The 16661-nt window shown below is 36.3% G+C and overlaps 2 protein-coding genes across 2 annotated transcripts in view; both read right to left on the bottom strand.

The window, feature by feature from the left end:
- Positions 1-16661, bottom strand: part of LOC136822559 (ubiquitin conjugation factor E4 A-like) — a 35739-nt gene that overhangs the window by 10636 nt on the left and 8442 nt on the right. The window contains exons 6-23 of the mRNA XM_067078825.1: positions 16500-16564; positions 15248-15376; positions 14285-14413; positions 13530-13724; positions 12434-12671; positions 12029-12109; positions 11258-11310; positions 7276-7383; positions 6174-6323; positions 5695-5765; positions 4595-4669; positions 4084-4186; positions 2845-2968; positions 2152-2237; positions 1374-1475; positions 986-1066; positions 690-793; positions 90-183 (exon numbers count right to left, since the gene is read on the bottom strand). Coding sequence (XP_066934926.1) covers positions 90-183; positions 690-793; positions 986-1066; positions 1374-1475; positions 2152-2237; positions 2845-2968; positions 4084-4186; positions 4595-4669; positions 5695-5765; positions 6174-6323; positions 7276-7383; positions 11258-11310; positions 12029-12109; positions 12434-12671; positions 13530-13724; positions 14285-14413; positions 15248-15376; positions 16500-16564 — 1988 coding nt within the window. The remainder of the gene's footprint in view (positions 1-89; positions 184-689; positions 794-985; positions 1067-1373; positions 1476-2151; positions 2238-2844; positions 2969-4083; positions 4187-4594; positions 4670-5694; positions 5766-6173; positions 6324-7275; positions 7384-11257; positions 11311-12028; positions 12110-12433; positions 12672-13529; positions 13725-14284; positions 14414-15247; positions 15377-16499; positions 16565-16661) is intronic.
- LOC136822552 (restin homolog) lies at positions 8177-10768 on the bottom strand. Its single transcript, XM_067078815.1, has 3 exons — positions 10275-10768; positions 9070-9777; positions 8177-8755 (listed from the first exon to the last, which is right to left on the bottom strand). The coding sequence occupies exons 1-3, from the start codon at positions 10662-10664 to the stop codon at positions 8567-8569; spliced, it is 1287 nt and encodes a 428-aa protein (XP_066934916.1). The 5' UTR covers positions 10665-10768; the 3' UTR covers positions 8177-8566.

The following is a 16661-nucleotide window of genomic DNA, read 5'->3' as shown; positions in this document are numbered from 1 at the left end:
ACTGTACTAAAAATTCTTCAAAAAAGTCGCTCGAATACTTTTTAAATTGCTTATTTTCAGGATACAAAAAAAAACCTTTCTTGGTATACCTTCAACTCTTTGCGTTTAGGACCAACCAAATGTACCAAAAAGTAATTCAAAAACGCTGCCATACTTGTCGCCATACATGGACTTGCGAAAGGCCTAAAATATAATCATACAATTGCTGGGAGAAATAAAGTATATATTTATATTATTTGTATAGGTTATAGATATAGGTTTATATTATGACCAAAAAAATCCTTTGGAAGAAAGTAGACTGCAGAATTCTGCCCATGTCGTAGATACATTTTGAATTCGAATCTATAAATTACCATTTTTTTACTTTTATAAAGGAGAATGTATAAACCAAAGAAATCGTTCTCAAACACCAAGCACTGGGATCGATAGAAAGACACCCATTTTTCCAAGTGAAAATGATCAAAGCCAAAATACCTAATACCTAATAGAAGCAACCAGAGCACACTTATGAAGATCGATTCCTAAGTGAACAATAAAGAAAAATCATTGATTCTATTCATGACGTAATTTTTTATACGGAAGTACCCAAAAAGACCAGGTAGTTGCCACTTATTAACTTTTGGGTTATTTTAAGTGCTACTGTATAAAACATTACGTCATGGATATCATGAATTGACGCACGCGTATACCTTGTAATATCTTTCGTAATATAACACAAAACGTGAACAGTTTCTTTGGCCATTGTGTTGTACGCACGCGCGAAATGTCCAAATTGTGTCAAATTTTCTTCTTTCTATAATCAGAGAAATGAAAGGATTTAGAGCGCTCGTATCGTTCCGTTATAAGTCTATTATCCATTTAAATTCATGTTTGCTGGAAATTGGCATAGCTAGGCGGTTGCAATTTGAATGAATCCCTATAGGGTTAGAATCAACTATTCAGTCTTTCAACTTGGGTAGCATCTACGGAAGTTATTAAACCTTACCCTTCTCATTTCGGCTGATTCAAGAAGATTCCACTCGCCGTTATCTTTCTCTTGTTCCAAGGTCTTTATCATCGTTAGGTTCTAACCATATAATAGACAATCAATTAAGAAAAGTTGAGGTGAATAAATTAGGCTTTTCAGATTTAAGAACAAAGAAACATTCTGAATATTTTTCAAATCGAAATTTGAGCTCCCCCCAACCCGCAAGATGCATGGGTTAATGGTAACATTTGTACCACAACAGATTCCACCTTACCCCACCAATAATAGTCCCAAAAACATTAAGTTTAACAGTAACAAATCCAAGGGTTGACGTCCATGAGACTTTTGGAAAACAGAAAATTGAGCTCTGTGTAAAATCTCGCGTAAATTGATCCGATTAAATTACCTGTAAAGCTTCATCCAATAGAAAGGTGCTGTCGTTGACCAATAGATTGATGAAACGTGGAAAACACGTGAACACCATCTCCTTCTTGTACATCACTTTACCCTAAAATGAAGCGGGACATCATGAAAAAGATCACAGAAATATATACACCCCCTTCTAACAGATCCACTGGGACCCCCTTCCCATTTGAAAAATTTGCCAAAATATCGTCCCCGGTGGAAATGATCCTCCAATTTTTACCCCAACTGAAAATAATCAAATAAACCAACCCTCACTGCAAAATAGTATGCTATTTGTCCCTTCTCCACTGAATTTTCTGACTTGAAAACAAAAGAATTGAAATCCCCAGCCATAGAAATATCAATCCCTTTGAGTTTCAGTCCGTTATTTTTATCCCCACTGGCTGGATGAACAAATCCTACCGGGTCGGTGAGAAGGGAGTGTATATATAGTATCGTACTGCACGATCATCAGTAATTTCCCTTTATTTCAACATGAGGAAATTATTTGAGCGAGTCACAATTATTTATAGTAAAATTCGATAAAGATACTCCTTCTCTGGCAGAAGCAAAATAATGCACCATCTTGGCTGAGTAGACCACAGTTCGGTGGCAGCAATTTGCCTGAAATAATGAGTGCGGATGGCAAACGTAGGAAGTTAGAAAGCTCAGAAAGAAAACGTAGCCCGCTCTATATGATGTCCAAGGAGGCCAAAAGAAACGACAGTAAACGTGTCAACGAAAGAGAAAAAGCAACTTAATAGAAGTTAAATACATACATCTTCATAAAGTTTTCGAAAACTTTCATGATATCCAGGTAGTTTCCAAATGTATTCTAAGATTTCGTACATGTAATGACGATATGCTAAAACAAAAAGAGACAACCAAATGTTTTACCAGTTATTAAACCTGAACCCGATCCTCGTTCCCAGGGTAAACATCATTGACGTTTTATTTGAATGATATTTGATGATTTTTTTGCCCTGGTTTTGCCCATTTTCGATTACAAAATCATTAGCATTTAAGATGTTTATTCCACAATTCTAATTCTTCCCGATGCCAAAAGTGCTTAATGAAAGCTCGGAGATTTGATACTCTGGTATAATGAAATCTAATCCCGTTAAAATGTTATTTAATCGTTTCAAAAAAACGCCTGATACAAGCAACACAAGCAATTAACAATTCAAAGGCGCCCAGGGCTAATCTCATCATCAATAAAAGAGAGAGAGAGAGAGAGTTGGGTATGGGGTATGGGTACAAAGTTGACGTTAGCCTTGTCGATTATGTTAGGACAATACAGATATTCCATGTTCATGCTTTACTGATGTAGATTTTTTCATTCAGATTGAAAACAAACACAACATTTTATTGGCTTGGGCGTTTGAGATATTATCCGCAGTGCTCAAAACATTAAATTCGATGCAACTATTTAAATAAATGAATCAATTCCAAACTTAACTAGAAACACATACTAAATTTTTGTTCAAATTCCATGGCATGTCCAGTAAATTCGATGTCCACAAAAAGTCGTAATAATGACTTAGGAAGGACTTTAGGAACAAATGTACTCGCTTCAAACGCATTACGTCGGTAACTCTACAAAATATAGAAAAATAAACAAAATATTTACGATACCCTAACATGTAAAGTTTAAAAAGACTTGATATCAACTCCATACTTACAAGATTAAACTTTTCTTTCTGAATGTGCTATTTTACTAATAATTCAACTAAGAGTAAGCAATCTGAACCGAATTCGATTAATATTAATGCTAATTCTACTGACCTTTATAAACCCTGGAATATCGCAATTTTTGATCGGAGTGAAACGGGACAAGCTGGAGTTTTTACAAGCTCTTATTTGATTTGGTTGGTCGTTAAGATGTAATAAAAGAATCTTATTACTTTTTCTAAAGAACGCGTCATCTCTATCACTTTAAATGACCAATTAGTGAAATCTTGTAAAAACTCCAAGGCATCTCGAGTGAAACCCGCAAAAAAAGCCATTGCAGTGTTAAAGCTTTGTCTAACGACGAACGGCGCTACATCACTAGTGTGCAAGCAAAAGTAGATCTAGTGTTTTCGTTGCATTTACACCGCTATTGAGTAGTGCTACCATTAGGGTACCAAGTTCTTAACAACTCAAAATCAAATCGAAAAACTACATACAGGGTTTATATAAAGCTGATTGGCTAATTTGCTTAAGTTGAGTCTTACGCCTTCTACTGTCAGCTATTTCTAACTACTAGTTTCAAAAGTTCTTTGACCAAATTAGATCCGATCACGTTAGATTGTCTAACCTCAACTACATAATTGTTGTGTTGTTTTGACCGAGAATCGGGCAATTAATATCTGGTATCATTTCCAGACAACTTCTCTTTTATCGCAAAACTAAGAAGCAATTCTGCCACAAAGTTGAAAAGAAGAGGGGGTTGATTATTGCGTCTAGCTAACAGAAAGCCGTAATGATCCATTTCGACTGTGAAATAGCCTATAAGAAGTGAAGCCCCATACTAGATTATGATACAAGAGTCAAGCATTACCAAGGTTAAAGCATTAAAAAAGAAAATTGTATTAGAAAAAACGGGCGAGAGACTTCAATCTTGTATCGAGAGCCACTTGCATCACTTTTTGAATTTCGATTTTACTTTTGGCCGGAATATCGTAAAAAAAGCGAGCTTAGGGACTGGGAACGAGTTTTGAGAGACTTACGAAAGTGAACATGTTAGAGGTGACTTTCGTCCTGGGTACGAAGGCTGTAAAACATTCCGCTAATTTGGCTCGAAGATGTGGATTCTTCACGCGGTATGGTTCCCTGGAAAAAAAGAATATGTTTGCAATGTTAAGACTATGTTAACATGTTACGGTTCCGTTCCATTCTAAAACAAATTGAAGCTGTTCTCTATTGGCTATACGTCAATTCTGATCAATGAAACAGTTTTTATTTGATTCGGAACAGACCTATGTCGTAACATATGAACATGGTCTAAATAAAAAGAGCTTAATTAGAACTTTGAGTCGCAAATTCGGAATGAGTCATTCAACTTTGTGGCAAAGATTAACGTTAAGAGGTAATATTAACAAATGAAATTGTTTAAGTCAGTACATAGTTCAAATTCTCAGAACTAACAAAATGTGGGATTCAGCTGGGGGACTTGCCAATCCGGAATTCGCTCAAACAGGAATTTATCTGGCTCCTCAAAAAGATAAAATAGATTCTTACCCTAAGAAAATTGCAAAGAATTCCATGATATGACTCAAGTTGCCATAGCGATCAAGACTTTCCTCGTTGAACAAGCTGAATAAAATATAAATCATTTACAACCACGAGTTTTTGATTTCCAAATTTCAAAATCAGTTGAAAAATAACCCCTAAACGCATTTGAGTGGTTTAAGATTTGTTCCACCGCTCTCTATTGCCGAAAAATTCACCAAAGATGCAAAATCACATTTGGTGCACAATTGCTAACTTTCAATTCAATTGACAATATTTCAAAATATAAATTTTTGTTTAGGGGGGTCTTGATCCCTCTCCCAAGATGCTTCCTGTCCCTAGTAAAATATTCGAATGGTTAAGGGGAGATTTAAGGGCTCTGACCATAGTCGAAAAATTGATTTTGGTATTTGAACATAAAAGTTTTATTTCATGTTCCTTAACACTTTTAACAAAGAATTGCCTTTATAAATTGCTTTTTAATCGAATGCCTTAAGAGTAATTAAGAATTTAATTGCAAAAATGACGTTATGAACTTTAAAAAGATGTTAATAATATGTTGCATCACCCTCTTTTACAAAAAGTGCTTAGTTTTAATGGGTAATTAACTTTTTTGTTTCAAAATTTCTTTACACTGTCCGCAAAGAATTGAACTATTTTAAATTTTGCGGAAAATTTTTCTAAAAAGATGTGTCAAAAGTTATGACTGTTTTTTTAAGCAAAATCCAGATGAAAAATTGATGAAAAACCACTATTTTGAAGATTTCGAGACAAAGAAGCATTTACAAAAATTTTCCGCAAAAATTTTTATTGTTCGGTAAAAGATACACCATCTACTGCGAAAATCATTTCAAAATGTTTTTTCTTCGCCGAAACTAAGCTCTTCAAAGTTGAAATACTCTTCCTCGCAAAAGTCTTCATTTTCTTCTTCATCAAATTTTTTCAATGCAATTTTTGAATTTTCAGGTTCAGGAATAGTTTGTCTAACAGAAAATGTATAACATGCCATAGTTTTGTTGGTTACATCAGTCAGAAAACACATTTTAAACACGGCAATTATGAAAAATTCACTATGGTCAGAGCCCTTAAAGATCGACGAAAAAACTTACCCCATTAACCGTATGGTATCACCGATATTTTCAAAAATAAACTCAGGAACGACCGTAAGCGCCGGAGAAACCTGGAAAATAAATCAAGTATTGAATTAGCGAGGCCACCTTTTCAACTGCATGTACAAATTGCATATTCGAAAAAAAAAGTTTATCCTTCGATTCTTTTTCGAGTGCTTCTGTGTAGAGCACTACGCCATGAATACACGAATAAACCGATTCAGCAAAATCCAGTTAGGGACTATCTTCGAGCAAACCTCAAGCAAGCTGCCTGTTCCTAACTGAAATAAATTTCACTCACGAAACAAAAAAACTATGTGCAGGTCCAAACGGGAAATATTTGAAAACTTTGAGTTATCGAGTTGTTACTAAACCATCCTGTACATATTCTTTCTATCATTTCTAATAAAAAATGGCTGATAGTGGGTAAAAATGAATCGGTCTATATAAGCACTAGTCCACCTTCTTCTTCTTCTTACCTCTTCTGGCAAATTTTTGGCTTTCATTTCCCTTGGTTTTACCATGTTCAGATAATCACCACCTGCTATTGTGTTTTGGTTCAACCAATATGATGTTGCCGAACAAAAATTCAACACCAAGTCTGATAATTCCGGTGGAAATAAAACGGCCTGAAAAATAAAGGAGATGTTTGAGTGCTGCAGTTAAAGTACTTATCTTCTTACATTGATTGGATTTTTTATATGACCTGTTTTGCATTTCTTAATAAACTTTATGGTGCAATAATAAAAGACTTCATAGTTGAACCCCGCCGTCCATCCATAGATATCTTATACAAAACACTAGATGGAGCTACTCCATCCCAAGCTGAAGCAAAATAATCTGCTATCTTGAATGAAGTTACGTCACAATCTATCCTGCATGATATCGAAATTTTGAAGTCATTGCAGTGTCAACAAAACTTCAACAGTAAAAACCAAGGTTTCTACTGTGGTCACTGACCTTTATTATACCCTGGACGAAGTTTCTCAATCCTGGCCAAGCAAAATCTTTGATCGGAGTTTTATTGGAAGTAGTAACCTAATGGTAGCACTACTCGATAGCGGTGAAAATACATCGAAAAAGCTAGATATACTTTTCCTCAAATACTTTTAATGATGTACTGCCGTTAGACGTTACTTTTTAACATTGCAATGACTTCTTCTCGGGTACCAGTTCCAAAAAAACTCCGATCAAAGATGGCCAATATAGCTTGGTCGAGGGTATATAAAGGTCAGTGACCGTGGTTCACTTTGAGCAAAGATGGCAGATTATTTTGCTTCAGCTGCCGTTGCATGGATAATACAGAGTAAGCTTTATCTAGTGTTTTATATAAGATATCTGTGCGTCTAACAGTAGCGGGCCAAAGTTTGAAAGGAAATTTGAAGATAATTATTTAGAATCACCTTTACTAGTGAAAAAAAATTGTTAAACAAATACACAGGAACGAAGCTGGGGCAAAATTTCTTCAATGGTAGTTCTCTTTTTTGGCTAAAATACTGCTAACTTTAGGGTGAACGCACCTAAATTACAGTTCTATCTGAGGAGAAGTTTATTGAAGAATGAAAATATGAAAAAACTGACCTTCATGGCGAGTTGTACTCTCATTCCATTTTCGAAGTCTCGTTTGAGATCGTTGACCATCGGGTTCTCCATTCCTTGCATTTGTGCGTCGCGATACAAAGTGCTCAGCTGGAAATAATGTTAAGCAGGTTAATTACGATCCATTTATCGGCCAGTGAGATCCAAATGGTGTAAAAAGGCGAAAGGCTGCATTAAAATAATTTTTCATCGGGATTATCGCAAACTTACAAAAACATAATAAATTTATCTGGCACCCAGATGCAGAAATTTTCACCCGACACGCTAAAGCTCTGAAGGTCGGAAAAATTTTCAACATCTGGAAGGTTTAGATTACGGAATTTTGCAAGACCGCGTTAAGGATTTTGCAGCAAGAGGTCAGGTAATGCAGCCCTCATTTTCGGGGATTGGCGGGTCCAACCAAAACATCTTTAGCTTTACGCGCAAGGGTAGCCGAACTTGCAACTATTGTTGAAATACTTCCTAATAATTGCCAAATAGAATAGATGACCTCTCTAGTTTTTTATGGATACGGAAATGGTGTATATATATCATTAAAATGTGTTTAACCGTGTCTGTGGAAAATTAGAACGCACGGCAGTTATCTTTTAATAATACACCCCTGTCTAACAGCCTGAGTGGAACTTTTTCGCACAGTGGGTAAAAAATATCTTTTGAAATCCGGATTGGGATAGATATGCTATTGTTCCAAGGTTAAAAATCCAGTGGGATGGTTTTGGAGTGCAGTTTCGAATGGGTATAAAATCAAAGTCAATTTCCCAGTGGGGCTGAAAGTCTAAGGTATTTTTACCAGCGGGGAACGAAATTTCTTGCCAAATCAGTTTTTATAAAAAAAATATATTTCCATTAAAAATAGACAAATAATAAGTAATACAAAGTGCTAGATTTGAAGCTTGATTGACCAACAAAACTGTGGAAACTGTGGTATACCAATGATGTTGCCGAGTTGACAAAAAACATTACCGCCAACCACAGAGCCGGAACTGAAACCGTGTTGATTGCCAGAACCGCCAAGGAGACTCGCAAAGAGAGGAAGACGCTTAAGATCTCCATTCCAGTAAAAGTTGAAACTATTAAACCATGTCCGCACGTTACGGTTCAATTTTGCTCTAAAAGGAAATGAAGCCATTATATTGGTTAAAAGTGACGTAAACATTAAATTTAACCAATAGAATAGCTTTATTTCGGTTTTGGAGCGAAATTGAACCGTAACGTGTGAACATGGTCTAAAACTCTAGTTTCTACCCTTAAGATTGATAAATAATTGTTACATTCACTGTCGCCCAAAGCAGGTGTTAATGTTACGAAACGTTCGGGAGAATCCATTTGTAATACGGTGGCCTAGCGTAGATCTGCCCTTTTGATGCAGAATTTTTTCTAAATCTTTGTTGGCACTGTCAAGCATCGTTGCCTTATCCTCCAGAACAAGGTTAGTTTTAGCAGCCTTTTTCAATTCACGGTTCTAAAAGGATAATAGAAAAAATAATAAATCAAGCGTATCGAATAATAGAGCGTTCTTTATGAGAGTTTCTTATTAACGGTGACTTTTAATATTATCGAATAATGGAACGTATTGAATAGTAGAGTTTAGTTTACGAGATTCTTGTTGTAGTGACTTCAATATTATCGAATAATGGAACGTATGGGATAGTAGAACAATTTAGAGAGCGTAAACTAGAAAGAAAGAGAGAAATATGAACAAGAAGTAGTAAAAGGGATTGTGCAATTTCTGTGGTGAATCTTTAAAGGGTTCGAGGAGCTTTAAAAGAAATTTACCTTTTTCATGATCCGTGATTGGTAGGAAGAGATCATCAATTGAAGGCACTCAATCTCCTTCACTTTTCCCTTGATATCGTTACGTAGGGCTTTGGAGATACCCATTTCTCTGCGTCGGGCGCCATCTAGGCGTCGCATCATGTTTCCCTGGGAACGGTTTTCCTCGTTGACGGTGTGTAACTCGTTAGTGAGTTGTTCAATTTGACTTTTGAGAGCTTTTTGCTCCTCCTCCAACTCATAAATTTGGTCATTATTCTGTTGAAGGATGTGACCTTGATCATCCAACATGATTTGTAATGAAAGAACTTTCGCCTCTTCATCTCTTAGACAAAGCGTAGCCTGCTTGATTTCTTCGCACAGTTTGTATTGAACCTCCTCCACACCATCAGCAATGAACTCAAGTGTTCGCATCTTAGATGTAAGATTTCGGTTCTTATCTTTGAGATTCTCATGATCGAGTTCCAACTCACTTAACTTTGTCTTGAGTATCTGGTTGGAATCTTCTTTTTCATCCAACTCGGCTTTTAACTCGGAAATGATTCCCAGTGAATTATTGTTGGTTGCACGGAGTTCGGCTACTTCGGAGATGATTGCCTTCTTCGAATCCAGAAGTTCGTTTTTCTCACAGGCGAGTGTTTCATTATCTTTTGTGAGAGTTTCGTTCTCTTGAAGAACTCTTTCATGGCTCACCAGTAGTTTGTTGTAAGCCTAAAATAAAATCAAAAACGCTCTTCATTCAATCAGTACATTAGTCTAAACCACAGTGTAAGCTACATCAATGGCTATCAGTTCTAAGTAAGGTTGGGTCGTGGCATATCTATCTATGTATTTGTTAAGTAGCATAAGGCGTGAACCCATACTCGCCACATAAAGTTTAAAGTTTTAAATAAACATTATTGGTATGATGTACAAGTTTTATTAAAATTTGAAAGGAGACGCATACGAATAAGCCTGAGTCTGATGCTTGAAGGTATGTAGTGTATATACTAATTTGTCGTACTATGGACACGTTGAATCACTTTTAGTTGGGTTGACTTGTTAAATTTCATTCAGAGAATGGAGATATTTATTTCTATTTCAATATTAAGTTTGGTAAAAAAGGGAAAAAATGAGTGGTATTCTGTACTTGATACGATGGGGGCCGTCTACACGAGAATCAGGCTGATGATGATCAAGAGATAAAACATAGAATTAAAAGTAAATACCTCTTGCAAGGATTTGAAATCCATTGATAAAATGTTGTGAGACGGTTGCATTGTTTGCATACAGGCCTCTGATAATGGGACTTGTACAGGCTCGTTGAATATAATTCCACTTGCAGTTGGTGGTAAGAGAATCGATGTTGAATCCAGTGGAACATCTAGCTCTGGTTGCTCTCCAGAGCAATGAGTCGTATTTTCGACTATCTGTTTTAATTGAAGTGATGCCTCTGACATTGGAGTTTCTCCGATCGCTTGTAATCCACTTTGAAGTGAACTTCCAACGAGTGCGGGCATGGTTTGCTTATCATCTGAATCCATATTCTTGGCGAGCTGCTGCGAGAGCGTTGCGTTTTCCGACATATTGAAATCCAAATAGGACTTTTTACTGTACATGTGTTTGCTTTGTAGGCTTTTTTCAAAGAAATGACGTCAATATTATTTTTTTTGACGTCAAATATGCTAAGTTTCGCTATTTGACGTCATTTTTCTTAAAATGGCATTAGCAATGATAAAAACACGATTGTTTACTGTTCGGCTCCGTGACTTTTTAAACCAATTTTACAATTTTATACATTAACCCCCAAAATTGAAAAATTAAAAAATGAACTCATTTAAAAGATCATCGAAGGTACGATCACTCCTTGTGGTCCTTGTGATAAGATATAGTCAAGCGAGTCCTCCGCAGGGCAATTCGCAATTTGTGGACTTTCAATTCACGCAATCACACAATTTTTTTTCCCAAATTCACGCATTCACGCAATGTTTTTTTCGCAATTCACGTAATTTTTGTTCACGCAAAGCTTTCCAATTCACGCATTCACACAATTCTTTTTTAATTTTCACGCATTCACGTAAGTGAAAAAGTCCATTCACGCATTTAAACGGCTGGGGGGGGGTTTAAGGTAAATATTTGCTCGAAGATCATGAACATTTTCCAATTAAGCAGTAAAAACGTTACATTCTCTGGAGAAGAAAGAAAAAGAAACCTTTTGTAGTTGTTTCATGAGTTCTTGATACGATAAGAAAATCTTCTTGTAACCTGCCAGAAAAAGCAGAAGAAAAGCTATACAAATAATGGACTGAGGGTCTTAATCATTGAGTTTATATCTGAAGGCTAGAGAGGAATTCTAAACCTTTCATTAAGATTTGTGCTCAGTTGAAGATGACCAAGAAATGACGGATTAAATATAGCACTTTCTTTGTTTTCACGCAGTACATTTTTCCGAAACCCGGCTTTAGATTTTATTTTTAATTCGGCGCTTGTGCAAAAAAATAACCTCGCGGGTTTCGCGTTTTGGATAGCAAACAATTGGCTTCATTTCCCTTCCCGAAGTTTCCTCTCTAGCCGAGGGCTTTAAATTCGATGGTCTTAACAGTGAAATGTCAACAATGACTGGAAAAGATCTATATATCTTGTTAAAACGGATGGTTAAAAAAAGAGTCGTTTCCCAACGTACCCCTTGAATTTCATGGAAAACATGAACCAATCAAGTGCAATGGCATCAGATGGGCTCGCTCCATTTTGAAGAGCGCCGCTACCTATGCCGCCCTGTTTTTATACTCTGCCAAGGTAAAATAATCGAGATTGGCATTTCTCTTAGTTGGGTTGGAGTGTGTAAATATTTGAAAGCTAAAAGTTATGAAGTGAAGACATCTAATGGGTTATGCAATTGGAAAAGCAAGTGAAAATATATTCTTGAAAACCTCCGAAAAAGCAAATTCTCAAGAAAATCGAAAAAAAATAATTAATAGCTTACCGAGATGATAGCACTGTTGTGCTAAGAAGAAAATTTCGGATACAAATTTGAATTTGATTTTATCTCCCAATACAGGTGGAACTGAAAGGCAAAATTTAGGAACGTGCAAAGATGGTACCATGAAGATAGAGAGTCTGTCACCATGCTTCCCTACCACACTGTCTGGAAGTACTTGAGATTCGACTGGTCTATCATAGGTTGCAACAGAACTCTAGATCTTTAAGTATATTACGGCTTTTCGATTAAAGAAAAATCGAGTTCACTTAAAGCAGGTCTGGCGACAATAGTTAATTTTATAGGACCTCCAGAACCAGGTAGGTCGAATATTATCATCAATTTCAAACATAGGTTGTAACATAACTCTAGATCTTGAAATTCAATGAGATTAAAAAAATATTAGTTTACTTGAAGCAGGTTTGGCGACAACTTTCTCGTCCTCTGAGTAACCAATAGCATGCAATGGAGCGTCCAGTTTGGCAATGGATTGTGGTGTAGTGTGAACAGAACAATAACGACAATCCACTTTCAAGATGGTCTTGTTTTTTAGGTCAGGATTGAACGGTTCACAAAACTTGAGGAGAACGTAGGTTAAGTTGAGATAAAAACCACACCCAGATACTGCCATCGGGTTCGGAACAAACATCTGGAGGAAAATAGAGATGTTTTTTTTAGTTTTCAATGGAACTTACACGGTTCAACCATTTCCACAATGATGTTAGAATTTGGATTTCTTATTTGGAAAACCTGAAATGAGAATTTTTAACTACTTGCAAACCAATCACTATAAATAACAGGATGTCAACCAAATCAAATTTCAATCAACCTATCAAACCTTAACGCTTTTAAAGTGACTAGTAACGAAATAGAAGGAAAATTCTTCTTGACGACGCTATCTAAAACACAAGTGTAGGAGTGCTCTTGTGAAGATTGTACGATACCCTTGCATTGAAGCGATAAAGTAACGTCAATTATAGGTAATTTATTCAAATGCACTCTACCGCAGAGACTCGGAAAAATACCCTTAGAGCTTTAGCGGAAATTTGCTTGGTTTGATTTAGTTACGTAGCCTAAAAGTGCCGTGCGCCGAGAACAAATGTTCCTTGTTAATTCATTACCAGACCCCTAAAAGTTGACCGCGCCGCTAAGGGTTGATAGGTGTATTGACATTCATCCACGAATGATCGACCTTACACATCAGATTCCTTGAAATTCTTCAATCTTTGAGAAATGACCATTGAGTTTTTCAAGAAATAGTCCGGTCCCACTTGTTGAGGATATCAAACCTGGATATCCAGGGGGCACATGAAAAAATGTATGGATATCCTCAACCCTTATATCCACCTGGACATCCAGGGGGTCTTCATTTTTAAGCCAGACACCCAGGGGCTGTGTAACTCGAAAAATGGATATCCTCAACAGGGAGAGGGGATACGAAAAATATCTGGAAAAGCCCATTCAAAAATATTATTGGTGAGGCATATTATATCTGGGGTTTCTTTACCTTTCCACGACCTCTATTGAGGTACATGCACAAACCAAGCCAATGTAGCATATCGTGTTGTGTTTCAGGACGTTGCAGGATGGTCTTCATAAACTCGTAGACTACTGCACAAATTTGTATCATGTCGTTTCGAACCAAGTTGGTTGTACTCTGCATCTCTGCTTCGCTTTGTCGCGATGGTTCTGGGAAAATCGGCTAAATAAATTAAGAACATTAATTGTTGGGTCTCCTTACAGATGTCTCCAAACAAATTTTCTCGTCCCTGCAGTTCACAATATCTCCATAACTCGAACAAATTTTTCTTCCCCAAACAGGTTCGAGTTATGAATACTTCACTGTTGTTTGAACGATTATGAAATACACATTTTTATAAAGCCAACTAATTCTTTCTCAGACTCTCATGTCTGAGCTTATTCTTTATTTGCGAACTTGAGCAGGGCTTAAAAGCAATGTTTCCTTTGAAGTCTCTCCATGACTCGAGCGGGAATTTAACAGACATTTGAGTATAGTAGTGGAACGAACGAACGAACGAACGAACGAACGAACGAACGAACGAACGAACGAACGAACGAACGAACGAACGAACGAACGAACGAACGAACGAACGAACGAACGAACGAACGAACGAACGAACGAACGAACGAATAGGATGTAAAAATTAAAACCACACAACGGTAGTCTTTATCAAGTTCAAACAAATCTTATGTTTTATATATAAGAACTGTGGGTGTAATAAAAAGTATATTGAAACTTACCGTCGGGGTCATTGCATTTGCTGGTAAAGCAGAGACGGAAAGAAATCTTCCCAGTAGAGTTTCTGTTTCAAAGCATTTAGCATTGTTGATGTTGTTGGTAGGCAGCCAATAGTTGCTACTGATCATCAACTGCCATAAAAGAAAAGAGAAATTGTGAACAATTTCAGTGGTCAAAGCAAGGTTTTTCGTCTGAGATGGAAAATGGACTTTGCAAAGCAAATTAGCACATTATTCTTGAAGTTCAGGTGAATCATGCAGAAAATAGAGACGGAAATGCCTCTTTATAAGCTTCGCTGAGACGGAGCACTGTAATTTGTCCGGATTTTAGTGGATACAATTAACCGTTTTACAAAATAATTCGAGATACGCCTTTCTTTCTACATAATCAAGGTATGGTATGGGTAGATAGTAAGATTGTTATAAAATAGCTGACAATACTGGCCAGAAAAGAAAGCCTTTTTTGTCGTAGAGGAGCTAAGACACACACTGCTATAATGAAAACGTTCTTATCTCAAGAAAACTACTTAAAAGGTAACTTTGTGTAGAAACTTTCCCATGACTACGAGGTTATCAAATTGCCAAGTTGCTCAAATTAAAAGTCTCAAGGACTTTACTTTTAGGAAAGAATTATTATCTTCTTTTTAAAAGATATTCTGCAAAATAATAGCAATCCCGTAGAAACGCACAAACCAGAGCACGAGAAATAACTAAGGGGTCAAAATCAAGGCAATCGCATTTTTTCTGTCTGTAATAGTATGCCATTTGCTTATGGCAATTTTGAGCAAACGAAATTTCAGAATTCTACCCGAAATATTGTTTTTGTATGGTATTTTGTATCGTCAGAGTTTTTGTATAGTCGCGTTAATACTGCACTATTCACACAGCCATGTCAAGATTGACAAACTCTATTTATTCCCTGGGGTAAGAATGGGGTAATTTCAAACAAAATTTACTTTACTTTACCTTTGACAGATTCAAGGAGGAAGCGAAATAAGAAAATGTCTTCAATTGGGCGTGCGTTGTAGGATCCATTGGTTTTAGTGTTTGCGTTCTTTGCCATAAGTTGTCCAATATTGGTCTGAATATAACCTCCTGAAATCAAAGGGACGGACAAAAAATATTAAGCAAGAAGCAATGTAAAAAAGAAACACGGCAAAAGACATTTTCATAAATTACGTCACGAACATCACTTGCCTCGCATTCCAACAATCATCATGGTGATTATATGTCCCTTGAGACATTAAATGATTTTTGATGAATAGAAAGTAGTTTTAATATAACCCGCTGGGAGTTAATCACCTTGGCAATAATTTCAAAACGAGGCCGATTAAATAGGCCAAATTTTACTCCTGCTCTGAAGGCAGGTCTCTTTCGCGAGAAATGAGCGAAAACTTTTTGATCGGCCTTTAGTGCATAATAATGCTACGAATAAAAATCAAATGACAGTTATAGATTAAACGCATATGTGTAGATTATATCTTCAATAAGAAGCTATCGATAATGACTCAATTTAGATAGTTGATTAGTTAATGGCACGATTAGTTATAATCTTACGTTCGAATAACGGAAGTTAACCGCCGGGATTAACTAATCGAAATTAATCGCGATTAGAGCTAATCGGGATTTAATCTAATCGATTTTTGAACAGCCGGGCCATGGTTTCAATATTTTGCCTTCTTCAAGTCCATTCTTTTATCGCGAATTGAATTGGTCAGAAAATTATCAGTAAAGAAATTGTTATTAGTGACATACCTTATTACTTCGAATAAATTTCGAACATTTTTTTTGGATTTTAGGAGGGGCGTTTATTCGGGGGGAGGGGTTATTGCGTTAAAAGAAGGGGCGTTTATTAAAAAATCTTAACCAAATTCTTTTGAATAAATTGAATGGGAGCCTTCTTCCGCCTTTTCGTTTTGTTTCACTTCAAATATGACATTTTAGAGATAAGTTTGTCAAAACTACGTTTGAGCACTGAAAGAGTTTATTAACATACATTTAAGTTTTCCTCTATACGACTCTCCCTTAAAAAGTACTTGTTTCAAATAAACGCCCTTCCTAGGGAAAGCGTTTATTTTAGGGGGCGTTTATTGAAAAATTTTCCTTTAGTGAGGGGCGTTTACTCAAATTAATAAGTTTATTCGTTTAAAAGAAGGGGGCGTTTAAAAGAAGTAATACTGTAAAATGAAAGAGATAGATAAGAATGAAAACAACATACCACGTCGTCAGACTCTTGATAATCGTTGATGATCTTCTGTACAAATTCTATTAAACGTTGTTCAGCTAAACATAAAATAAGAAGCCGATATTGGGTCGGTTTTATTCATATTGAGGTCTAGAGCCTGGATATGCAAGCAGTAAAATATATTTTGATGTTCCT

Source organism: Clytia hemisphaerica, unplaced genomic scaffold (assembly GCF_902728285.1).
Source record: "Clytia hemisphaerica strain Z4C2 unplaced genomic scaffold, Clytia hemisphaerica genome assembly, whole genome shotgun sequence".
Classification (NCBI taxonomy): domain Eukaryota; kingdom Metazoa; phylum Cnidaria; class Hydrozoa; order Leptothecata; family Clytiidae; genus Clytia; species Clytia hemisphaerica.
The sequence above is the reverse complement of the archived record's forward strand: the minus strand, read 5'-3'. Positions and strand labels throughout refer to the sequence as shown.